The following is a 25,333-nucleotide window of genomic DNA, read 5'->3' as shown; positions in this document are numbered from 1 at the left end:
CAGGCCCCGAGCGCCTCACGTGACCGGCCGCGCCCGCCAGCCGCCGCCAGGGGGCGCCACCGCCGCCGCCCGCCAAGAGCCATGTTGGAGCTGGCGCGCTGGGGCGGCTCCGCGCCCCCCCCGGCCGCCCCCGGCCCCTGCTAACCCCACCGCCGCTCCCTCCGCGCTCTCTTTGCCGCCTTCCCCCCCGCCGCCACACGGCGTGTGTGTCCCCAGCTCACCGCCACCTGTCACCAGGCGCTGTCCCGCCACCGCCGCCCACCACGAGGTTCCCCTCACGGCTGAGGTGCCCGCGCGCCCCGCTCGCGCTCACCGTCTCCTCACACCTGAGCGGCGGCGCCCGGTACCGCTCCTGTCCCGCAGCTCGACCCGCTCCTCAGGGGAGCCCCCCCGGACTGCCACCCCCCAGCTCCTGGTCCCACGGCTGCAGGGGACACCTGTGAACGCAGGTAGGCGACAGCGGGCTCTGCGCTGCCCTCCGCCCGCCAAGCCCAGAGGCACCGGCTCTCCCCTCAGGAGCCGTTTCCCTCCTTCACCGCGCTGAGGCGGTTGCCCCCAGTGCCAGGCAGGGCCCTTGACCACCGCTACATTCAGCTCTTGGTGTTTTAAATTGTGAACCGTTATGGAGAAATTAAAACCCTCAGCTCACTGCTACCGAGCCAGGGTGGGTGTAAAGTAAAAGAAACTGAGGAGATCACAGACAGCCCTGCCATGTGCATTTTTGTCCATCCACTTTATCTGAACTGCTGCGTCTGCAATTTACTGGAGCGCTACAAAAAAGAGATGGGCTTCATGTCTTTTGTATTCCCTCGTTTTCCCATTTTCCAGAGCTGCTAAAGAGCTTAAAATCTGCAAAAACCAATTGCACTGCTGGGTTTCTAATGCCACCTGCCACCATTTGAATTCAGGGTTATCAGTTTCCTGAGCAAAGGCAGAACAAACCCAAAGCTGGCCCAGGGTACCCAAATATCTTGCATTTCTTACAACCAGCCTTCTTTTAATTGCTGAAACAGCTTTAAGATCCCAGGTCCTAAGTCTTATCATTAGCAAAGAAGTGCATTCGCATTTTCATTTTCTCTCAGTCCCTTGGTTATGCTTCGGTGTGATGTAAAACCCAATACTGGTCATGCCACAAGCATGCCAGCTGTATGTCCAATGTGTAATTTAATTTGCATTCTTCTATAGTAATTAATGAAGTGACTTTTGTTCATTAACTTGTTGCTCGGGTGGAGAACCTCATTAAACCCATAAACCTGCCACAGTGTTGAGCATGCAACAATGGCACCAGGCAGCAGGGTTCAGCCCAATTTTCACTCTTACACCCAGCTTTTTATCTGCATCTCTTTCGCATTCGGTGTTGCAGCTGCACAGGCTCAGAGCCATGTTCTAGACACAGTACGATACAGACACAGCAACACCAGCAGACAACATTGCCTAACCCCGTTTACACCTTTATACTCAATTTGCATTCCAAATCTTTCAAAGTTACCTTTAGATTGCTTACGTCAGGCTATTTTTTGCAGTCTCTACCTGTAGTAGATCAAAGGTGCTAAGAATAATTTGCTTTTGAATAATGTGAACCAGAACACCTTGTCTCTCAATCCCATCTCTTATTGAAGATGTATCAATTAGTGATGTGGAAGTGCTTACGGAGTAGGACATGAAGAATTTTAATTTTATAGGTGGATAAATGGATGCATAGAGAGATACGTCAACTTTCAGAGTCAGGACTAGAAGTTAATCCTTTCCAACACACAGTTTATCTCAGTACAGAGAAACCAACCACCACCCCTTAACCTATTTCCCTACCCATGTCCACTCCCAAGACACATCTCCATTAGGAACTTGAAGCTCCTATTTTGAGAGAGTTAAATGAACATATTTAGAAGTGAACTGAATACAGGAGGAAGAGGAATTTTTGGTAGGAGGCCCTACACTGCCTCCATACTCAAGACAGATGGAGAGAAAGGCTCCTTTCAAAAGGCTCTTAGGAGACCATGAATAGCCTGTTTGTTCCAAGCTGTTTTCTAGATGGGTTCCTTTCTCCAAGGGTTAGGGAAAAAACTGGAGAACCTACAGCCGGATGGCATTATTAACAAGGAAGCATATACTCTTGCTTAAATTATTGAGCTGCTTTTGTCCAGTCCTTCCCTCCGAATTATTCCATAACATGTATAAGGCATTGAATTTAAGTATTCAGCTCTAGAATCAGTTGCATGTACATTTATGAGACATCAGGTGTTGCTGAACAATGTTAGACTAGAGGTCAGCTGTAGACTAACTAAAACCAATCTTAGTCTTTGGAAAGAATCATGTGGTACTTTAGGATGTTCTTATGATTGCGCATCAAAATTATACACGAAAATATAAGCAAACATCCAGCTTCCCATCCAGTCCAAAAGAGAGCTTTTAATACCCAAGTTTCAAACTTACAACTCCCATGTAGCTACAGAGTAACTGTGCTCCTCCTATGTAGAAAAAAACTTTTCACATCCCCAATATGGAGTGCTAAAACATCCTCATCCTAAAAGGAATCAACAAAAAATAAAGTTGTTAATAATTCATTTCAAATTCAAATAAGTTCCAGTACTTCAATAGAGTATGTCTGACAGTCTTTCTGGTGGTTTAGTCTTTGTAATTCGTGCAAACTTCCTTCAATCTTGTTGAGTTCAGAGTAGAATCGTACCTAAAAACAAGAAAACACATATTTACAGTAAAGTAAATTTTAATTTTCATACATCATTATACTGCGGGACTAGCTGTGGTTGTGCACTGTTTCAGATAATTATACCAAACAAATACAGCAGCTTTTGAAATCAAAACGAGAAAGAGATGCAACTCCCATTTCACGCTCATACAGGAGCACACACAGAACAGACATTATCTGATTTACTGTCTCACTTTTTGTTGTCTGCTGCCCCAACCTTCTTAACATCCATATTCTAAATCCATACTAAAATGAAATAATTATCCCAGAAGATGCAACTTACTTGGGCTCTCACAAATTTATGCAGCTTTGAAAGCAACTCTTTTGCTTCTGGTAGCATCACCATAACTGTGAAGTGAGCATCAAGTAACAGGCACATCCAATCCATGATCTGAAGACAAAGAAGAAAAGCATGCTTACACTTTACAACATATAAATGCCACAGATTTTGCTTTAAAAGCTAAACTCTGAAACATCATCTTCTAATGTAAAATGCACGCTTTCATATTTACATGCAGCATATTTATTTTCTGATAGTGTTCTGTTACATCTGACTTGATACAGGTAATATTAACAGACAATATTTTATGGAATGAATATAGATCTCCACTGATTTTAGATAATCTCAACTACTTGCTAAGTTACACATCACAGAAACCGAAGGAAGTACAACTCTTAGAATCAGCTTCTCACCTGATTTATAGTTGGAGACTGTGTTCCGGGAAGAGCAGTATTAATTTTTTCACTGCATTTTACATACAGGTAGTATAAATACCTGAGAAACAGCTAAAAGTAGAAAAGTCAGAATATTTTTAAAGGACAAACATTCAATACACCAAGGAGTTCTGTCCTGCACACAGTAATGCTCATAAGGATTTTTTTTTTTAAGCAACATAGATGCTTGTGTAGTATGCATTAAAAACAAGTTTTATGGTTCTCCTACACAACCTATCGCTAGATGTTTGAAAATTCTCACTCAGCAATATTCATTGTAAAGTTACATTCAGGGGTAATCATTGTTCGAGTGACTGTGTCAGTGCAATTTCATTCAGACACATTCCTTTCTTAAAAACCAACCAAATCAAGAGAAGGTACACTTCTCAAAATACGAACATTTTCCAAGTAGACTGGGTCATAAAGGAGGTTTCTTACACTTCCTAAAATAAGCAAGGCCTGCAAAAATTACTAAAAGTTCTGTGGAAAAATGTGACATTCGCTAACATTAAATCTTATTAAGCATCTTAATTTCATTTTCCTGCATTTGTGATTCAGACTCCAGCAAGCATGGCAAGTTTCTGGTACAACTGATACACTCTCTTCCCTTGTCCTCCCCTCAGAATAATATGGATTGTTAAACTTTTTAACATACTTACAACAGCTTGCTGCGCTGGAAGGTTTTTCAAATGAGGCAGAATAAATGTTTCACTGTAAGCCGAACGGAGAACAGCATTTCTGTGCAGTACTATTAAGGAAATAAAACTGCAGGAAAAAAGTAACAGTTTCTACAAACTGAAGTGAATTCTAATTAAAACATTTCTCCAGGTTCTGTAAGTGAGGTCCTGTTTCAGCTCTGTGAATCTCCCTTATTTCTGTCATGAAATACACACAGCACCTGAAATATCACCATACAGTTGGCTTGAACAGTTCCGTTTACTGCAAACATGTAACTAACTCATGTGTTTCAACAGGTAAACATCAAAATCACTGATGCTATTTTCTCTCAAACAGACAAAGTTGTATTACACTTTAGCAATAATATAGTTTAAATTGGCGTAGGTGCTTTCTAAAAGTTGTTTGTATTTATATTCTAAATATTTTTCTACTGAGTGGGAACTTCTTTAATCAGAACTTCTCAGAAATTTTCATCAATAACAGAATGACTTTGAATAATACTAAACATTCACATCACATATAATGCACACACTTTCCTGCACTAAAACACAGAGGATACAACAATGCTGCCTTCTGCAGTCCAACGGGGCAGGATTCACCATCGGTCGGCACACGGGTTTCCTCTGGGCTTTGGGAATCACAGATGTCTTGTTCCAGCTCTGCATTGAAACCATTTTCTACAATTTCTGTCTTAACTTCTTTATTGTCGAATTCAGTATCAATGTAACTGGTTATAGATTCTAGACTCACGTCTGTTCTTTGAAGACAAGCTTCACTAATGCTGTAGAAGAAAATTCCAGACATTTAATACTTTTAATTATTAGCTTTAAAACCAGCAATGCCATCAACTCAACAGTAGTGCACACTATGGTCTCTTTGAAGCTTGCTAGAAAAGCAGAAATATATACTAAAATATAGAATCTTGCAGAACGAATTAAGGCTACAAGAGCATGTTTAATATTTTGCTATTATTAACCTTGAACAATATATGTACTGGTTTTTCCAAAAATTTACGTTATTGTATTATTAGAATTAACATACGCAACAGACATCTTGTAAAATTTTTGTCAGTCTGCAAGACCAAGACTGCAACATACACTGTACTCAGAATTAAGAATTTCATGCACAGTATTAATTGCTCATCTATAAAATTAAAGCCACTCTTAGCAACACGCGATGTTTTATTAATGAGCTTGGTTTGATGATGAAAAAAGAAAAAAAAAAAAAAAAAAGAGTAATTCCAACCTACCTCAAAAATACTTGCAAGCAAGCATAAGTAATTTCTTCAGGAATATCTGGAAACCGTTGTAAGCAGATTTGTAAGAGATGCACATCTTTTTTCTCCAAAGCAACAGCCATTAAATCTGGACACAAACTGTAAGAATATGAAAAGAATAGGCTGCATAGTTCACACCCACTGAAAACTACGTTGACAACTAATGCAGAAGTACTAATGTTGTTTTAAACAAAAATCCATCTGGGAAGCATCAGCTTAATCAGAAAATAAGCATAAGCACCTTTGATAGCAAATTTTGATAACTCTAGAGTGCTTTATAAAGAACTGGATTTCTTTTTTTTTTTTTTTTTAATTCTTAAAGATTAGTCCCTACAAGTAAAAAATGCAGAATCATCACCTGTAAGACAAGTCTCGGGTCTGGACTATCTGTAGCAGCAAATTCTGAGGGTAGTACTTTGGATTTGTTTTACATCTGTTTACAAGGGCAGTTACTACACATCCAATGGTAGCTTGGAAATCTGGAATCTGTGCTTTTGACATCAATTGTCTCAATTCCTCTTCAAATACAGTTGTAGAGACGTCCTGAAAATGACAAATACTCCGCAACTCAGAAGTGCAAGGCACAGGTTTGAGAACTGTACTGTTACTAATTAGACCAAGTAGAAACAGACTTATTTTGGAATTCAAGCTAAAAAAAGTTACAAAACCCCCTCACCAGTCTGTGCTTTATTAGCCTCTCTAAATCATGGAAGAGCCAAAAGAGGGTAACCACTCCTTCTGAACTCAGGTCAGCACTTTATTTTAATAACTGTTCAGGTATTATTTACTTGTTACTTCAGTAACATCACCAAGATGTCCAGCCAGGGCTGAACTCTAGGTATGTTCACACAGGAAGGGATGTAATTTAAAGTTTATCACAACACTGGCTGCAAATTTTAGACAGGAATTAAACAGCTTAGTGCTATATTTGCAGTGGAATTCTCAGCTATTAAAAGTCCTGTATTGTACGGTTCTAGACAAAGCTTAAATTAAATCATGTCCAAATACTATTCTAGCACAATAATAATAAATAAATATTATGATAATGATAATGATATCATCCTCCAACGACCTGTTTCAGGCAGCTTTGTCAACCTGATACATGCAAGAGGACATGGAAGAAAATAACAGCTTAAGAGACAACTAGAATATTCTGTGAGTGTCTAAACCACTATTTTGGTTTACTTACTTTTAGCTTTAGTAAGTGCTGCCCAACTGATAAGGTATCTGGCTGTACCTTAGCAACAGTGTTCCTTTTTGATCTTAACTATTATAAAGAAAAACAAGAAATTATTATTCAGGTCCAAAAAGATGGTATATATTTAAGGACTTGAGTCAAGAAAACTTGGAACTTCATGTGTCGACTTGCTGAACATATTACAATTAGTAACTGGGTGGTCCAAGTACAGACACAGTGTTAGAAACAATGAGTGACGAATGCAAAGTGAAATTTCCTTCTGCTATGACACCTAAAGGTAGCAGCATGGAGAAGAGATGAGAAACAACCCCCAAACCTCATGTGCTCCTCAGCTAACATACCGTCATTTTGGACTCAGATTTTAGAGCTACAGATGGCTGGGACTCAGGGGAAGCCACCAGCTCTTCATCTCCAAGGGTGTTCCAGTCTACGAATGAAGACACATCTGTGAACACAAAAGTGAAACTATATGACCTGGACAGGCTGGAGAGTTGGGCAGGGAAAAATTTAATGAAATAGAACAAGGGAAAATGCAGAGTCTTGCATCTGGGTAGGAACAACCCCAGGTTCCAATCCCTAACATTCTGTGATTCTGTGATACTTCACTGTATTCATAAATATTCTTACCAGGGGTTTGACTGTCCTTGAGCTTCCCCACGGCCGCTGCCAAAGATGCCGTTTCACACTTGTACATCATCACTGTCAGCACTTTCCCATGAGTAAAAAAAAATTTTTCCTCATAACACCACAACTGCAAAATATTAAACCATGTCATTCATGAGGAGATGAGCAGAGCCGAGTGTTCCTGCACAGGCCGATGTTTAACTACTTACTACAAAATTCAACTAAAAGTCAGCAATTAGATTATTTTAAACTATTTTGGTAGGTTTAACACTCATTAGCAGACCCTCATTAACTGCTGATTTTAAATGCTGAAACAAGAAGTGTTCTGTTGAGTATTTCCAGGGATGCCTTCAAGTACAGCAGCTGCTTTAAGTGCACTTGATAATTTTATTTTTTTAAATTCCCTCTTGTGCAATGTTAAGACAAAAACAGTCAGCTGTTCAATTTCACTGATGCATTTATTACTTAGGTGTCAGTTTACTTGTCATTAATTGACACCTGAGCATCTTGAGATGCAGGGATTATTTAGGCTGTCAATTGCAAACTGAACAGAACAGATACTGGCTGGCTCTTCCATTTAATTAACTACTTCATTCTCACCAAATAATCAGGAGCATCAGAAGTAAGAAGATACTGACTTGTCAAAGAAATTACCATAGGCCACCATCTTCCTGCTAAATATTCTGACAAAAATTGCTCATCAGCTGGTCAATATTGTTTCACAAGTTGGCGTTCACTGCTCTTCCAGACAGAAGCAGAACGCTGAAGCCCCCCAGCCTCTTCTGCTATCACGCCAAATGCGCAAAGGTTATGGATCACAAATTAAACGCTGAGCTTACCTGTCCACTGGTTCCCAGGGGAAGTTCCTTTGAAGTTTGCAACGTCTGAAATTTTGTATTCCAGATCGTTAGGCACTCTGGGGAATTAAGAGAGAGACATTTCAAACCCAAAAAGCAACATAAATGCTACTTTTGCCTTTGCCACTTTCAGTTAAAACCACTTGAGGAAATAGACATAACTGTTGCAAAAGAGCTTAGTTAGTAATGTGTTCAACATTAGGAATTAAGTAATCTGGTTACATCTCAAGCAAATCTGATTTTTCAAGTTACCTTTGGATTCGTCACCGGATGCAGCCAGACTTCCTAATACTGCGACATGATCTTTATCGAGAACAACGAATGATGTTGCTTTTAAAACACTTCCAGACACTGAAAGGTTCAGCAGCAGTGATGTGGGTAAAGTTTGCTGTTCGTCTTCAGTATTTTGCTGCAGAGGTACCTGAACCTTGTACACAGAGTCATTAGAATCTGTCAAAAAAAAGCAATGATGCTTTTATGATCTGTTGTTGTGGAAAACCTATTTGATACAACATGGCAAGAGAACATTCAAAGAAAACAAAATCCAGTGAGTGCTGAAAGAAGAAATAATACAGGATATCCAAAGGACACATTATGATGCAAAAGAGCAAAATAAAAGTATAGCTAGCATGAGAGCTGCAAGTTACAAGTCATAACATTTAGGAACAGTTAACCTTTGCAACCACTAAAATATCAGGAAGATTTAATCACTACTTCTACCACCAGCTGTTTTAGAAAGTTTAAAGAGCTGTAAATATTAAACAGTCATCCATAAATATCAGCATTCTATGTCCTTCCATACAATTCTTTGCTTTATTACCACATCGCAATAGAAACTATAACTTACACAAACACAGAAGTGTGATAATTCGATTTTTTATATATGCTGTGAAACCTGTTGGCTTAGATAATTCCTGTTGTTCAAGCTTATATTTGTGTAGACTATTCGTCTTAAGTTTCTGTACATAGACAAAGAAATCTCCATCCTAAAACAAAAAAGAAAATAAAGTTTTCCTTTAATTTACACAAAGAAGAAGCAACAGAAATTCAGCTATTCGTACTACTTAATTTTGAACGTTGAGCAAAATTAGGGATTTGTGTTTTCTACAGGACATGCAGCCTAATTCAGAAAAGTCTGCAGGCTCAAGCATGTAAAGCAAATTCTAATTTGATGAAACAAAAGGATTCACAGGAAGAAGCATTTGCACAGAGACAGATTCACTTTTTTTTAAAAAAAACAAATTCTATTTAAGTTCTTCACAACGAAAAAGTATTTGAGGGCAATGAAGAGTCATGCAATCATCTACTGTATTTAATCTTAATTGCTCTCTGAATTTCTAGGAGCCAGACTCCTCAGCCCTGAAAACACCACAACTTTAATTCAAGTGTTCTATCAGAAAAAATACATATACAGGATATGGATTAAATCAGGATAATGATTTCACTAAAATCTCTTAAAATCCAATGAAACAGGTGATGGACTTTAGAAAAAGAAGTTAGATTCGCTGCTATGAAAGTTTTTTTAAAAAGTATTCAACTCACTTTCTCAGTAGCGAACATTAAGACGTGTTGTTGACCTTCCATGAAAGCTTCACTCCACCTAAAAGCAGAAAGCTGTATGAATGTCTTCTAAATTTGAGGACTATACCTAAAGTTATATCACTATTCCTTAGGCAGTCTCTTACTTTTAGGATAGCCATGTAAATAATTTCAAGATTTGAAAAACAAAGTGTTGCAAAAAAACAGCCCCAAGCCCTCAGTCTTCACATTTCTCCCCTACCTCCTCAAAAAAGGGAACAACTTCCATCACCAATTCCTCTGAGCAGAAGCTTCGTAAACTTGTGTCACTTACTTGATGACTTCATCTGAGATAACGTTTTCAATTTCTTGTTGTGGGGCTTCCAAAAGGACATCTAAAGTCCGAACACCACCTCCTTTGAACAGCACCACTGGCCCTCCGTTGGGTAGTGCATGTATTCTGTACACATCAGCTGAAAGCTGCAGAGAAAAAATACTTCTGTGTTCTTCAGTACATTACTTTGAAAGCCACATGTTTTATCTGTGATTTTTTTAAAGTGTTTTCAGTAAGTAAGTATCAGTTATGGTACACCAGCACACAGAAGAGTGATGAACCTGTAAGATTTCTAATAACGTAGACCTAGTAGTTGCCCATTTTCTGAAATGCTGTGAATATCGCAAATCAATACCCAACAAAAGCCAGGAAAGCCAAATGAGCATCACATTTCTGAATCACGTCAAAAACACGTAATTGAGGGTCAGTTATGTTATGCTGCCCAGCATAACATGAAGTGTTCTTTAACAAATCCACCAGAACAATCTATATTTGAACATAATTCACCACCTTTAAAGAAAGTCCTTAGAAACTTTGGACTTGGGATTTGAATAACTTTAAGAGTAATACTTTGATGTTCAGGTCTCTTAGCCCCAGTAGATTCCTTGCAACGCTCCAGAACATCATGAAGCACAAGTTAAGACGATGGTTGGCTGAAGTGTAACTAGGAAAATTAGCATCTCTCCCCTCCACCAGCACTCAAAATGTTAAGATAAAAGTGAACATAAGCAAGAGACTCACCGTTGCTTTAAATACTTTGTCCAAGTTAATATCTTGGTTCTTCCATATTCTTAAAACCTTTAAGAGAAGCATCAGTTTTTAAGCACAGTAAAATAGAGATTTCTCAGCACACAAACTGCACATCACTGAAACATCCAGCACTGCTGATGTCTTCCCTATCTCCATTCACTCAGAGGACTCACTACATCCTTTTTTTCCTTTGAGAAAATATAAGAGCATCTCACCTTGTCATCATGAACAGCTACATATTCATGAGTTTCAAAGTTGCATACGACTGGACACGTGATAATCTGCCTGTGTTTAACTGACCAACAACCGAGGGGCTTCTGATCTGAAACCTAGAAGGGTCGGAAGACATTGTAATTAGTACATGCCATGGGATTTTTCTCATGACAGAAAGGAAATGCAAGGTGGCCACATCTGATTTCAGTAACACGGAAATATGGAAACTGCTATACTCAGACCTTCTGCCTGAGCATTTCTGTTTATGACCTTAACATTAAAAATTTCAGAATAACACAAAAGAACTCTAATTATAAATTGTTTGTTTTCACATAAGAAATAACTTGGAGCTGTAATAGTCAGATGGACTTATGCCATATAGCACAGGAACGATACATGGCTTTTCCTAAGTAAAGACACATTACTCACTAACACGGTCACGCACAGAATCACACTTTTCCTTTTCCAATGTCAGTTATTGAGACCAAGAGCAACAATTTTTATTGCCTAAACTCACACTATGTACAATTTCCATGTGGCTGCTCTGTGGGTACTCAACCCCACTGCTCAGTCTAGAGCTGCATTGGGCATATTTACCTGCATGTTTATGTTCTGCATGTGGTCTTGGCAGGGCGACCAAACGACCCAAAGGAGGTTGGTTGTATCATGACGCCACTAAGATAGAACCCCCTGCCTCATTAATAGGAGAGGCAATTAAAGATATAAATCCAAATACTTTCTTATTATAGTCTATGAAACATAGGCATACGTTAAGACAGCAGAACATCCTTTCAGTTTAAAGTGCTGCAAATTAAAATCTTTTACCCTCCTGCCAACAGGAAGGCGCCTGGCACAGAACTGGCAGCCAGACAAAACGCCGGCAACCGTGAGGAAACGTTCCGTACCCTGCAGCTTCGGGACGGGAGGCTCCATGGAACGGGAACGGAGAAAATCAGCAGAAGAAGAAACTCAAAAGCGACCGCCTAAGCTGACACTGGCAGAGCGCAGGTGAGCAAGGCCAGGCGGGACCAAGGGACAGCGGGGCCCAGCCGGTGACAGCCGGGACACGCCGCTTTCCGGCCCGGCGCTGCGCGGGGACCCTCCCACAGGCCAGGGCCGGCCGTCGGCCGCAGCGACGCCCCCCGCGGCCGGCGTTGGGCCGGGCCGTTACCTTAAAGAGCGTGGCCGTCCTGCCACGGTCGGTGAGCAGGACGTGGTCGGGCTCGGGGCCCGGCTCCAGCGCCAGGAGGCCGCCGCCCAGGCCGACACCGGCACCGGGACTCAAACCGCACAGCGTGAAGCTCTCGCACAGCGCCGCCATCTTGGCGAGCGGCCACCTCTCGCGAGACTTGGCCGCGGCGTGACCCGGCGCGGGGTGGAGTGGCGGAAACAGCCGAGGCCGTTCGGGAGTTTCCGGACGCCGCGGAACGTTCCCCGCGACAGGGAAACTTCGTGTCGCGACCTGTTGCGCTCTGTCGTGTGTCCGAGCTCTGCCACGCCGGGACTGCCAGTCCCCTGAGGGTGTAAGGAGGCTTTGCCAGCTGCCGTTTGCAAAGGACCTACAAATACTACGCGTTCTGAATATTTTAAATATTCTAAAATTCTGTTCTCCACTGCTGTTGGAGAACACGTGTCCAGCTGGGTAATTTTGGGGGTCTTGCCGCTGTCACACCTGCTTGCTGGAGAATCCAGCCATAACATCACCTCCCGGTGGACAGTTACAACAGTCACAACCCACGCTGGTGACAAAACCCATCCAGTCCCACCGGCCGTGGCCCCAGCGCTCCCGCAACAGCATCTTCAGGCACCGAAGCCAGCAGAGTCCGTCACCGCAGACCCACGGTCACGCAGGGCCTCACGGTTTCTGTCTCAATTCTGAGTGATTTCTACCTTAAACATTTTCTAGGCCGCTGCTTGTTCCTTGTGTCCTGTCCTACCCTGCTGTGAAGCGTTTTTTATGCTGAGCTCCATTTTTCTGGTGCAGAGAAAGCTTTATTTCTGTGGAGTAAACCTCTGCTTGAAAGTTTAAAGAATCATTGTTCATGTGAAGTTCCTGTTGGCTAAAATGAAATTACTTGTAGCCAAGGGATGGAGGATTCTTACCTCCGGAGAGGTTTCCAGTGGTCTCTTTTCCAGTATTTACTGCACCACCGGGTTGCCAAACCCTGCAGAGAGAATTCGCCCCCCTGCTGAAAATCCTCCTTGTCAACCAAGTGGGCATTTACAACTGAATGGGCGAACACCAGACCCATGGGCACCTGTCCTGATAAAATCTTTAAAAAGGTGAGGAACACTTAAACCTAATAGATATTTAAAGCGCTTTAAGTTATCCATAGGAAGCCAGTTCTTTGCGCTTTTTAATTTTGAGGAAGCGACTTGCAGAGCTGGGGGTGGAAATGTTAATGGAGTAAAAGAGAATAGCCACGATTGTAAAGAATAATTGTTGGTAGTTTATTTACAACACAATGCAAGGAAAAATACAATATTAAAAATAATAAATAACTTGGAAAAATCAGGAACTAAGTGATATGAATGAGAAATATGACAATCAAATTCTCTTGCTGAGCCCTGCATTACTGAACGTGCAAAGCTTCTCAAAAATTGGTCCTTTTTTGATGGTGGTGATGTATTGCCTAATGTAGCCATCATCGCTCTATATAAAGAACTGAATTACTGGACAGCCAGTCTCACGTGGAATTATCACAGAAATGAAATAAAACAATGAAACCTGTTCTAGTGACACCACAAAACTACAGGAGATTGTAATTCAATGACCATGCTGTTCATTTAAAGCAAAACATTGTTAGACTTATTTAGCAATTTTAACTTACACATATAAAACCAAGTCCAAACAATGGAAACAGAAAAGCTCCTATTGACAAGATAATGAATTCTCTCTTACTGCACTCACTAATTCATAAAAAGCATATACATTTGGCTTATTTCAAACGACAGCATGTTGTTTTGAGGTTATAGTGCAGCAAGCTTCAAAGCAGTTTTAACAAAATTACAGCGGTCTTGTTACGAACTAAAATTCAGGGAACAAATATTTCCATTTCAAAATCTCTACAGCAGCAATTAATGCAAACTGGCTACTAGATGTCACAAAATCACCTTCCAGAATAATCAAAAAAGCCAAAGAATAAGGTCAAATAGTTTCTTTCCATAGGATTTATCCAGTCGTTTACGAAATCGAACATTACATTCAGAAGAAATCCTATTACGTATGTGTTTCGGGAATGTGCTGCTCCTCATAGTCTCTATGGATTCTTTCCTTTTTAAATTTATCAGATCGACCCTTCCAAAGGCTGCAATGAATTGCCAGCTATTTTGTAATGATTGTTCTATATGAAACATATAAAAGTTTGAGCAAAGCTGGGAGGAGGTTTTAATAGACAGTCAAATGAAATAATCGCATTATTTGCTCCGGACTGTATTGTCCTTGATGAAACATTCCTTGTGGAGCTCTGGCACAGCTGCATCGTGTAGCTGGTCAGTCACCGCGGCAGAGATGCACACGGCCACTGTGCCTGTTCAGCTCTGCTGCTGGCACCAGCCTCTGAGATGCGCTCACCAAATCATCACAGACTTCATTTTTGCAAGAGCAGCGATGAACACCTGCAAAACGTTCTCTGTTTTCCTCCTAATAAACACGTTTGAAAATCCAACAGAAAGCACTGCAACAAAATCGGGAATGAAAACAACCCTTTGCCTCAAGATGTTACACTAAAATATTCAGACCTTCCTTTTAGTTTAATTTTGTGTGGGGTTTTTTTTTTGTGTGTGTGTGTTTGCTGGGAATATTCTAGAAAAAAGTTACCATACCTTAAAAAGCAAACAAAACCCAACCAACAGAAAAAGATACTTAAAGATCATACTGACCAAATGGGTGATGACTGATGGGGAAAGCAAAGCAGGACACAGCAGAGGCTGTTTACACAGGCACTGAAAACCTGGGTTATTCCTTATCCAAAGCAACAACACCTCACTGATCTTTTTCTTTGCCTTCACTAGGAAGCAACATGGAGGCAACGGGATCATGATCCTTGTGGCCAACGCTGCGTTCAACGCTGCGGCTGTTTGGTCAATAAATCTGGTAATTCTGAGAAGGTGGAAGGGCTGTGGCAGCATTAAGCAGCCTCATTCTTCATTACACCATCAGCGTCTTTCTCCTACATCTCTGTCACACAGCTACTAAGACGTGTCCTATTCAGGTGTGTTAATAATTTTCATACACGCCTTATCCCCACACCTTAAGATGATAATCAATATATCTGCAAGGGATTGAAAATCAATCCGTTGAATATGAGTAAAGGTATGACTGTGTCAAACCCAGATGCCAAAATGTATATAGAAACAATAATATGTAAGCATAAGGACATTATGACTTGGGCTGAGCAATGAAAAAATTCATTGAAAAATAGACTTTCAGGTGGAGCAGACCCAGACTATTTCTACATAGGCCAAATTCAGGAACTGAAAAAACAACCAAACCATGTTTTATGTTTTCAAAGGTTTATCCTCTCTGCCAGTGTCCCAATCTTGCTACTAAATAAATAATAAGAAAAAGATTAGACCAGTTATAACCATGAATACTTAATCTGCACACTTTTTAAGCTGAAATCATAAACTTATGTAGGAACGTTTTGTTTGCATCATTACAGCAGTTTCTTTTTAAACAAACAAATCATCACCCATTGTTTGCTAATCACACAGAATTACCAGCTCTGAGAAGAAAGCAAAGCAAAACATGGACAGTAAGCGGGAGAATGCCTCAAGTCAGCGCACAGCCAACCAAGAGCTCCCGCAGTTTGCTAGCGAGAGGATTTTAACTATCAAACAAATATACACTTGTTTTCAGTGCAGGCTGGCAGTGGAGTTACCTCTCCTGCTACTAAAACTACCCTATAAAATCACACATTTGACATAACGTCTATTGGATCTGCAGCCGTTGAGAAGTTCAGTGCATTTCAGCCAGTGCAATCACAGCACTGTGCTGAGAAGGCGGCACAAATGCCCCGTCCAGGCGAGAGGCCATCCCCAAACATTGTTCAATATTCCACGATAGCTCAGCTCCGCAGGACTCTCTTTTTTTTACATTTTGTTTTTAAATCCATGTATCATGTCACTGGTGGTACCAAATATCACCCACTTTGATGATATGATTCAGGTAACAGGATCATTCACTGGCATTGAACAGCGGCTTATTCAACGCCTACTACAGCTACCAGGAGACAGACACCGCCAGCACTCAACAGATAGCAACGCGTATGAAAGAGAACAAAGCACCCCAAACGGGGTCAGCGGGCCAAGTTTCTCACTGAGCTTACATTTTGAAAGGAAGGAAAGAAGAGACCACTTTTGCCACTTATTTTTCTCCTCCTTCAACAGTCCACACCTCCCTACCGGGAAACATCCTTTTCTACATGCGAGTTCCTGAGACTGAAGAGAGATTTCACATGCAGACCAGGCACAGCACTTGTGTTTCCTTAACCTCACCCTGCGCGGACTGAGCGGCCCCAGCACTCATTTCCTTCTTGAAGTGACTAGTTTTGTTCAGCCCTTCCCTAGAGATGATAGTAAAGCCTGGAACCAGCTTTCTGTTAGAGGAGACTGTGCTGTTTAGGGAAGATGCGAAGCAGGAAAGAAAAGGGAGTCTCATATTTTCTCCCCTTTACATTCAAGGTCTTACAGCGTAACTACCACCCTTCTTCCAGTGAAGACAGGACAGAATTCATTGGTTTTGCTTCTCAGCTGGCTCAATTTAGCTGCTTTTTTCAATTTTACACATGGAACACCATTGATGAACACCAATACAGACTAAAGAGATCACAAAAGGACAGGGGAGAGCTATTAAAATACATTATCTACAAGAAACAGGTGGTTTCTTTTACAAATTCTGTGCAAGATAGAAATAGTTCAATGGCCTCAAAGTCAGTATAATTAATTACAATTGGGGCTTGGATACAGTGGTATTTTAGGTTTGAAAAGTTTTGTGTTTGTTAGCTAGGCCCCAAATCCTGAGTCATATTAAGCAGAATGTGAATCTGAGCGGTTGCTGTTGGTGTTCAAGTACAACAAGTTACAGGTCAAAGGTTTATGAATATACAGGAGAAGCCTGAGTGTAGGAACGGTTTTAAAATTGGCTATAAAAGAAGAAAATGGGAAGGTTCGTTTCCTGTTAACCCTGCGTTCTAGTTGGCGCTAATTTGCCTCACGAGTCCTTGGCAGCTTTACTATACACCTACTCCTAATTATAAATGCTATGACCTAGATGAGAATTTGTAGGTTGAACGCTGCTACAGAACGATTTCTTTTCTTTCGTAGGGTTCCCCTCAGACTATTTCATTATATGTCAATAAGACACACCATATGGCTTGAAACACTACATTAGGAATATATAAACTATGTTCTCTTGCATGCACTTCTCTGAAGGTTTGAAGGATCAAGTCTGAGGAAAGAAGTAACCTTTCCACACCAGTAAGATTCTGTTAAGCAAAAAAACAACCAACAAACCACCATGGCCTTTGTAGAAATGAAATTACGTCACTCTTGCTGTGGTAGACATGGCTTATCAGGAGGAAACATGCTGGGGGGGTTTAAAGGGTTTTTTTCCCTAGGTCTGGAAGAGTGAGAGTTTCTGGAGCGGACTTTTTCCGAGGCCGGTCTTTGGGAACTGTTAGGAATTCAGGAGCATCTGTGGAGAGCGGAGTTGATGGGGCACTAGACGGAGCGCTGCGGGTCGAAGAAGGCATGGAAATGCTAGAGATAGATATTGCGGGTGGGAAAATCCCGATCTTCTTGTTGGTGGCTTCCTGAGTTGCTCGTTCAAACTCTCGGACTTCATCCATCGTCATGTCTTCAACGAGAAGGAAAGACAGACAGAGGCACGTTAGAATCATTTCAGATGATCATTTCATTAACTCAGTTAAACGATTTCCATCCAAATTCTAAGTCAGGGATTGCTTATCATGCATATCATTAAGTGATTCTCCACATGAATGCCTTCCTATTGTGATGCATTGATGGGAGTACAATAAGCGGCTACATAAAGAAAAAGAAGTTAAGTACATTAATCACAGACTAGTGGTTCTGCTACCTGGGTCTGAACTGAATCAAGAGTGCTACCTCTGTAACTGCTGGAAAAATCAAGCTGTTTCACAGGCAATTAAAGAATACATTTCGATACACAGTTAGCAAGTAGAATTTTTCAGAACTTCAAACAAAAGAAAACTAATAGGTTTTTATGTGGTTTTTCTTTTCACCTAGATTATGAGCAGGAATAAGTACAGGGTTGTCATCGCTTTGTCTCCTGCAGTTATCAAGGGATGAAAAACTCTCTCTCCACTCCTGCACAACTTCTGCTGCCTTCGAGTTGCAGCTGCATGCGCGTAACTGAGGCCGCTTTGCTTTTCTGCTCATAAAGCCTAAAGAATTCCCTCTCACTTGATAAAGCCACAACACACTTTCCAACTCTTCCACCCAGAATCTGTCCTTAAACACTTTATGGCCAACTGACAAACCCACTGGTTAATTGCCTGAAAAACAGAGGCGAGATGAGAAGTTAAAGTCACTCCGCAATGGCAAAGCGCTTGAGGTGACAACGTGTGACAGCGCTGGAGAACCCACAAGAGGGCAGAGCGACCCCAGCATCGATGGGCTCCGAGCTGAGCCCTGCGCAACTTCAGAAATCAAATCCCAAACGAATGACATCTGCTACAAAGGGAAAACCTGAGCAAAATAGCAGCGAGGCTCTTTGAAACCCGCCACTTCGTGTCTACATTGCCTGGCAAGATGTCCGCTGAGACAAGTGAAATAAATGTCATGGTTTTCACTGAACATCGTGTTAAAATTGTAAATTTGAAGTATTCACAGAATTAAACTCAGCAAATTCCTATCTACCAGTAGAACAGAGCAAAACCCACCATCTGCTAAATATTGAAATAGCTGACTGCTCCCAGAGAGAAAAAAAGACACAGCGAAAGTGGTCCAATAAAATATCTCCTGAGCTCCCTCAGGGTAATTATTTTATAAATTACGCTAAACCTTTGGAAGATATGATTAAAAGAAACAGTCAGTTGAAGGTTCTGTTTACATTCCTGTAGATACGTAAATAATTTTGCTACTGACTGCCCCCAGCCCCACGATTGCTAATAAAAGCTGTTCAGGTGATGTCCAGAAGGTAAAGGAAGAAACCTGTGACTGAACTGATGTGGGACTGTGGTAGGATATGGGTAACTTACATTTCATAATCAAACAAAAAAGCGCCAAGTTCTTTGATGCCAAAGACACGATTACCAGCATCCTCTACTCTTCCCTGACCAGCGCTGTCACTTTGTGTGACTCCTTTATAGCTCTCATGGTATATGGCATTCTTTTTCAAGACCATGATTTAGCAGTAACGTTCTATTAAACCACTGTATAGATTCTTTGAGCTCTGAAAGCTCAAAAAAACCCTCAGAAAAAAACCACTAGCATTTGAATAAATTTTAAATTCTCGCACATTTGGGTGTCTGAGACACAGGCCTGGCGATGCTGCTTACCATGTATATGACAGAATCCTATAGTTTCACCACATCAAACTTTTTATTATTACCCAGCTGCATGCATTTGTACCCTTGGCTGCAAATGTTATGTATAAGCAGCTTTATGTTGTATTACAACATCTTATTAAATAAACAAAAGCGTGTGTGTTGCCAGCTGCCGTTTTCCTTCCCTGCAGCGACATTCCGGGGACCTTTCCAGCCCACGCTGCTGTGCCGGGTATCAGGAGCGAGCACTGAGCTGGCTGCAAATCTGAGGTACACGGTGGAAACAAACAGATGGTCTCAGCCAAACTGCACCTACCTGCGCCGGAGATACTTTGAACCTGTTTGGCTGATTTACATTTTGTTTCACCTGTAACCGTGTGCGGTGTTTCTGAACTCAAAGGCCCTAAAAGCCCCTGACATCAAAGGGAGCCCAGGCATTCATTTCAGCTATTTTCGGTTGCGGACTTATGTACAACATGAAAGAAAAGCTGTCTTGGATAAATGAAAGTGAAAGACAGGAAGATTTCTCAATTTACTGGCCATTTAAGCGAAGATTTATCAAAGTCTTACTAAGTGGTAGTAGCCTCAAAGACCGTCCATTTTAAATTCAGACATGAAATACTTGCTGTCCTCTCAGTTGACTTTGGCTTTTTAGCTAATGCTCACTTTAAATTCACTTCTGTTCTGACACACACTCAAGTAAAACAAGTCCTTACCCTGAGATAAGGTGGCTCAGACTCTCTGCTTTTTTTTTAATGTCAATGTCCTTGCCAACCTCAACGGCAATTTTGCCACATGGGAATTAAGGATAACAAACTTCGAATTAAATCAGAACTGACTCTCAATTTACTGTTCCGCTAAGGAGTAACCTTGGTGGCCATGGAGCTGCAGCATTACGAACTCAAGAATCACCTTTCTGGTTATTGTTCAGACAGCATCTTTTCAGGCTGGTGACAATTTTTACTGAGTAAGAACAAAGGAAAGACCTCAAGACGTGGCCATTCTGGCCGGGCCCCACACTCGTTACCTGAGCAGAACCATCACCGAGTTCTACAGCACAAATAGTTGAAATAAAGAAATAATAACATCTCAAATGCAAATATCACTGCATCTTTTCTATTAATTAGGAATTTAACTTTATGAAGTTTCCAGAATCTGAATCAAAGAACTTCACAGACCTGCCCTTCTCCACAAACTGCTGTTAAATACTTCTGAGTATTCTCACCTTGTTGGTAGCTAATCAATGGCAACATGAAAACTAGTTTGAAAAGAGTGAATAATTCCTTGGCTTTTTACCATTTTATCAGTCCCACAGAAATTTTCCACTCCCCATGTTCCTGGCTTTTTGACTGAATCACTCTGAACTCCTGCGTTTTAACTCATGTTTAACTTTCTCTTTACACAGATTTCTGTTTCCTGGAAGCCGGGGAGCTGGAGAAGAGCCCAACCCCACCCTTCTTACATCAGTGGCGGTTGACAGTGCAAGAGAAAGGCAGGATTGCACTTCACGGAGAGAGATTCTGTTCCTACTGAAGCAAAATCTCTCCCAAATTCCACTGACTGCTCAGCAAGATCAGCTTGTTGCTCTTCTCTGATCTGTGCAGGTGTATCAGGTGAGGATGGGCAATATGCTTAAAAATGGACATACTCTTGCTGTGGCATGGCTCTCTATTTCATCCACAGTAGATGAATGTTGGTTGCAAACTTTAATGTTGGTTTTTTCATGCATATTTTTCTCGTATTCTCGAACATCATCCATAGTCATATCTGTAAAAAGTTCAAAATTGTTGGCATTTTCCATTGATTCAATGCAAACTTATGCTTTTTTTTTTAAGGAGAAGGTTCTAGGAACACATGATCTTTCAGCAGAAGCCAAAAAGAATTTTTAAAGCATGGAGCAACTAGCTTTATGAAAACTGGCTCATAAAGGTAGTTATATCAGCCAAGGAAGGTGCAAGAAGGTGAAGTCAAAGGGAGTCAGAGAACAGGAAGGAGTGGAAATTGTTTAGGAGTATCTGTGTAACGTAAGGTAGGCAAAAAGTGTTGAGGTGCAGGCCCTGGCAAAGGCCAAGATCTTCTAAAGAGATTTTAGAAGATCTCTTGGAATAAAGGATAGATATGGAAATATTATAAATATTTACTTACCTTTCCAGGAACTTTCAAAAAGATTTTATGTTATCTTTGCATAGTACATCTCATAACCAGCAACCATTCTTACTGTTAGAGCACACATCAGCTTAGATGCCAGAAACTAACACTTGATTATACTGGTAAGTGAATTAATAGCGACTATGTTAACAGTTTTGTAGCCTCAAGCAATTTAATGAATTGTAAGAACCAGAAATATTCTACAAATCAGGCTGATTGTTCCAGTAAGATGGTTTATCATTGTCTGGGCATGCCTGATCTTGTCAAACTGGTGCATAATCTGTTACGTGCTTGCTCTGTAACTCACAGCAATTATTACACATTTTACAAAGATTTGTCATAAACCACACTTCCAGTACAAACATAGAGACTCAATTAATTGACCTGCAACCTTACCCTTCTGACTATTGCCATGCCTTCAATAAATCTCCGTGAGAGGAAAGCGGAGGTGAACGTGTCAGAATTTCCGTCTGTTCTTTACAACAGTTTGGTAACTTCGGAGCTTCATGAAAACACCCTTTGACTTTGTCCTCACAGAACTTACAGAGCACATTAGTAGCACAGCACACTTGCAAACGTGTACCGCTTTGGTAACCTACACTGTGCTTTTGTTCTTGGGGCTTTAGTTTTTCCCAAGTTTCCTATGTGTCACTTGCATTTGCAAATTCTTGTATCACACCACTCCTCATTTTGTGATTTCAGGCTCTTGCTGCATTTTACGAGACAGCTTTTAAGGAAAGATATAACTTCAGCCGTTCTATCAGTAGCACAATGTAATGCTTTATCAGTGAAAATGAAATGCAGTCTACAATTCTGATCGAAAGGAAACATGGAACACACTAACTCATACTCTGTTAGCCTTTTACTGTTACCTGGAACGGAAAACAAGCTCACAAGCCATGTCAGTAACATGCTAAGGATGCGTTTTGCCAAGCAGAGAACATGCTCTTTATTAGTAAATAATTCTGTGAAAATAGATTTCTTAATAATAAAGCAAAATACAGTTTAGTAAATGTAACAACAGGACACATTCATACTTACAGTATCAGTAACCAACCAGTAATACCCGTAACATAACATGTTGTTTAATAATTGATTTTATTACCCTGATTATTTGATTCCATTTAGCTGACTTACATAATCTCCAAGTCCTTCTCTAACTTTTTTAGGTTTTGTACCGAGCCTGACAATTATGTTCTAAAAGTCCACAACATTATTTAGTAGAAGAACTCACCGTGACAGTAAAAATCTGCAAGATAATTTTGTATCACAAGATTTCATTTGTGGAAAGACTCTTTGTGACTGGGTGCATTCAGAGTTAACATGGGAAAATCTGCATGTCCACACCAGCTGGGCTGACTGGCTGTTTTTAAGCAATGCAGAGTGTTCCTGAGTTCTGACAACAGACAGGTGTCATTCTTATCCATTAAGTGCCCACAATGGTATTACCTGAAGCTTAAAGAGGGTCTAAATAAACCTTCTAAATATATTCCCAAGTTCCTATTATGTTACAAGAACATCTCAGAAACTCTTCTACAAGTATCTGTGATTATGGATTCATCCTACTGAAATTACAAGTAAAAAGCACAAACCCCAGGAGCTTATTTTATAAAACGTAATTGGCTGGTTTGATATTCAGATTACTCTGGACTACTGCAAGCGCCCATTGCTGCAGCTGGTTCATGGATTCAGAACGCTTTTTGCACAGCTGCTGTTGAATCAGACCCAGCGGGCTTTACATTTTTATCTATTTTCCAGCAAGGACATTCAAGCTCCATCTTTTCTTTAGTGCAATCTGCACTAACAGTCCAAAACTTTCCTAAAAAGCTGAAATTGGGTTGGATAAGAGGCCTGAGGAGTCTGCAGTGTGGAAATGACTGCGTGTTAATGCAGTTTTAAGAAGGAGCTTTATTGCTACCTGCCTGCAATGCAGGGTGAGGGGACTGATGTATATATGCTGGGATGTATGGGATGTAAGCGTGGCCCTGTGTGCTGCCTGCTGGCGACTCGTTACACAGAACCTGCTGTAAACGAGCTCCGTACATTCCAGAGAAACTGAACACGGTTCCATCTCTCTCATGAACAACTTCTGTCAGGACCTGATGGTCCACAAAAGCAAATGGAAATCTGCTGTTAATTGTAATGGGCTTTGCATCAGCCCTTTGAAACGGGCTAAATTTGGAGAACACTTACCGTACCACTCATCAACCCAGGCAAACGCCTGCCGGTGACCGATCAATAGGATATCTCTGACCACCTGCGGAACAAAGAAAAGGTTCAACACCTCTGCAGCAACAACACATTTTACAGAAATAACACTCCTGTCTTTCAACATGATTTAAAGTGAAAAATACTCTGCTGTCTCTAAAAAGAGATGCCCTAGGGAGTCAGACATACTGACTCTGAAGGTCTTGAAGTGGATCTGTTGCCCTCACTGGATCCCATTAGCGAGGCTCTGCCTGGCAAGGGGAGCCGCTGGGGAACACGTACAGAATCCATTAGTCTCTGGGCAATTAGACGTTCTGGAACCCTTCTTTTTCCTTGTTAGTTTTTTAAACATGTGGAAGGTCAATACTCTGAAAATTATTATCATTTGGCTGTTACGCCATTCATTAATTTTTTAGTAGACTGATTGGAAAACTTTCCCACTACCTGTCTGTAAGAAATTCTGCACATTATTGCTACACATACAGTACTCAGGTATACTCTTAAATACTCCAGCTCACATGTTTATCACAGTATTGAAAATGTTACTGACTGTTTTTCTCAACCTTAGACCTGAGCAGCTCCGGGCTTTGTCAGGTTCATACCCAGAGGCTCTGCTCCAGATCTGAAGGCAGATCTGAGCTCCCTCCCGAGCTTCTACACCACTCCAGTTCTGCTGCTATGAAGGGTAAGGAACAGCTCCAGCATCACTGACCTTGTGCACAAATTGCTCTACTCTGGTTTGAAGTCCCCAGACTTCAAACTTCACAGTCACAAGTTTGTAGGAACACATAATTGGCTGATGGGTCTCTCTCCAGCCTTCCTTTAGTTGGCCTCTCCCAGTCTTCTGCGACTTGAAATATTTAGGGTCCTGCAAAACACAGGAAACATACTGGGAAATGCAGGAGAGGAAATCCTGTTTGTCAGTTTGCTAAAGTAAATGTTTTGATAAGACATAAAATATGAAAACATGCTAATAAACATTATGAAAAAGTAATAGGAAATGGACTTAAATAAGCACCAGGATATTCTAAAATCCAATCCTGTCTTTAATCCAACAGCCACTGAATCGATGGCAGCGTATTCTTGGAGATGCTTTGACAATCATATCATCTAGGACATTTTCTGCTATAGAAAAATAAGTTATTGCAAGTCATTACAATACAATGCAAGTGTTATTTATGGCCTTTGGAAAAAAAACCAATGTTGCTTCTCCAGAAGTGGCTTTGCCACGACTCCCGCACCGTGACTTACAGGTACTTTCTACCCGTGGTTGTCCTGAGATCCTGCCAGAGCTGAGCTTTGACGCACCAACCCCGATGGGACCAACAATGCCATTTCCAGCGGTTCTCAGCTGAGTATGAAACTGCTCCTGTTCAGCTATTGCTGGTTACAGCTGAGTTATGGGCAAAACACCCACTAATTCCAACTCCGTCTCTCTTTTACAAACTAGAAAATCAAGGAAATTGGTGCTGAAATTGCCACAGCGAGACCAAAAAACCAGTGAGGACACTAGTCCATCTTTAAAGTTCACTTTATCTGTACAAGATACAGTTCTATCTATCAAAGTGTTATTTTCC

At 41.0% G+C, this 25,333-nt stretch overlaps 2 protein-coding genes across 5 annotated transcripts in view; both read right to left on the bottom strand.

Annotated features, from left to right (window-relative positions):
- Positions 1 to 2,389: 2,389 nt before the first annotated feature.
- On the bottom strand, positions 2,390 to 12,230 carry NOL11 (nucleolar protein 11). The gene is made up of 18 exons (XM_082067409.1): positions 12,041 to 12,230; positions 10,872 to 10,985; positions 10,648 to 10,704; positions 9,907 to 10,052; positions 9,597 to 9,654; positions 8,902 to 9,040; positions 8,307 to 8,504; positions 8,037 to 8,113; positions 7,201 to 7,324; positions 6,915 to 7,018; positions 6,565 to 6,642; positions 5,734 to 5,918; positions 5,349 to 5,474; positions 4,659 to 4,880; positions 4,081 to 4,159; positions 3,401 to 3,493; positions 2,991 to 3,098; positions 2,390 to 2,686 (listed from the first exon to the last, which is right to left on the bottom strand). The coding sequence occupies exons 1-18, from the start codon at positions 12,188 to 12,190 to the stop codon at positions 2,573 to 2,575; spliced, it is 2,172 nt and encodes a 723-aa protein (XP_081923535.1). The 5' UTR covers positions 12,191 to 12,230; the 3' UTR covers positions 2,390 to 2,572.
- Positions 12,231 to 13,296: 1,066 nt separating this feature from the next.
- Positions 13,297 to 25,333, bottom strand: part of PITPNC1 (phosphatidylinositol transfer protein cytoplasmic 1) — a 64,363-nt gene continuing 52,326 nt past the window's right edge. For 3 of the 4 annotated variants that reach the window (XM_082067410.1, XM_082067412.1, XM_082067411.1), the window contains 3 exons: positions 24,469 to 24,624; positions 23,742 to 23,805; positions 13,297 to 17,728 (listed from right to left, as the gene is read on the bottom strand). In XM_082067410.1, the coding sequence (XP_081923536.1) occupies positions 17,469 to 17,728; positions 23,742 to 23,805; positions 24,469 to 24,624 (480 nt within the window). In that variant the 3' untranslated portion in view covers positions 13,297 to 17,468. Of the gene's footprint in view, positions 17,729 to 21,048; positions 21,168 to 23,741; positions 23,806 to 24,468; positions 24,625 to 25,333 lie in introns of all 4 variants that reach the window. The other variant, XM_082067413.1, reaches the window with a different exon arrangement.

This window comes from Streptopelia decaocto (genome assembly GCF_964273445.1).
Source record: "Streptopelia decaocto genome assembly, chromosome: 16".
Taxonomy (NCBI): domain Eukaryota; kingdom Metazoa; phylum Chordata; class Aves; order Columbiformes; family Columbidae; genus Streptopelia; species Streptopelia decaocto.
The sequence above is the reverse complement of the archived record's forward strand: the minus strand, read 5'-3'. Positions and strand labels throughout refer to the sequence as shown.